The sequence below is a fragment of the Penaeus monodon genome, chromosome 22 (genome assembly GCF_015228065.2).
Source record: "Penaeus monodon isolate SGIC_2016 chromosome 22, NSTDA_Pmon_1, whole genome shotgun sequence".
Taxonomy (NCBI): Eukaryota; Metazoa; Arthropoda; class Malacostraca; order Decapoda; family Penaeidae; genus Penaeus; species Penaeus monodon.
The window spans coordinates 9205159-9205393 of NC_051407.1; the positions used below are offsets into that span (position 1 = coordinate 9205159).

Genomic DNA, 235 nt, shown 5'->3' on the forward strand with positions numbered 1-235 from the left:
CTGTACACACCTTCATAACATGGCGTGGCGTTACTCCAGCCAACAGGAGTGCATTCAATATCTTGCTCATCACTATGCACACTGCAAAGATAGCTCTGATTGCAAGTTGCTCTCACGTTCTGACCAACCGAGTAGTTGACCTGATTTGACCAGTTGGTGGTTCCGTTTTCCACCAAGGGCTCGCCGGTGCACACTGGAAAGCACGTTGACAAAGGATCAAGGGAAATCTTTACCG

At 48.9% G+C, this 235-nt stretch overlaps 1 protein-coding gene across 1 annotated transcript in view; it reads right to left on the bottom strand.

Moving 5' to 3' along the window:
* Positions 1-235, bottom strand: part of LOC119587570 — a gene marked incomplete at its 3' end in the record, with an annotated part of 3535 nt that overhangs the window by 1924 nt on the left and 1376 nt on the right. The window contains 1 exon segment of the mRNA XM_037936281.1: positions 11-193. Within this exon segment, the coding sequence (XP_037792209.1) occupies positions 11-193 (183 nt within the window).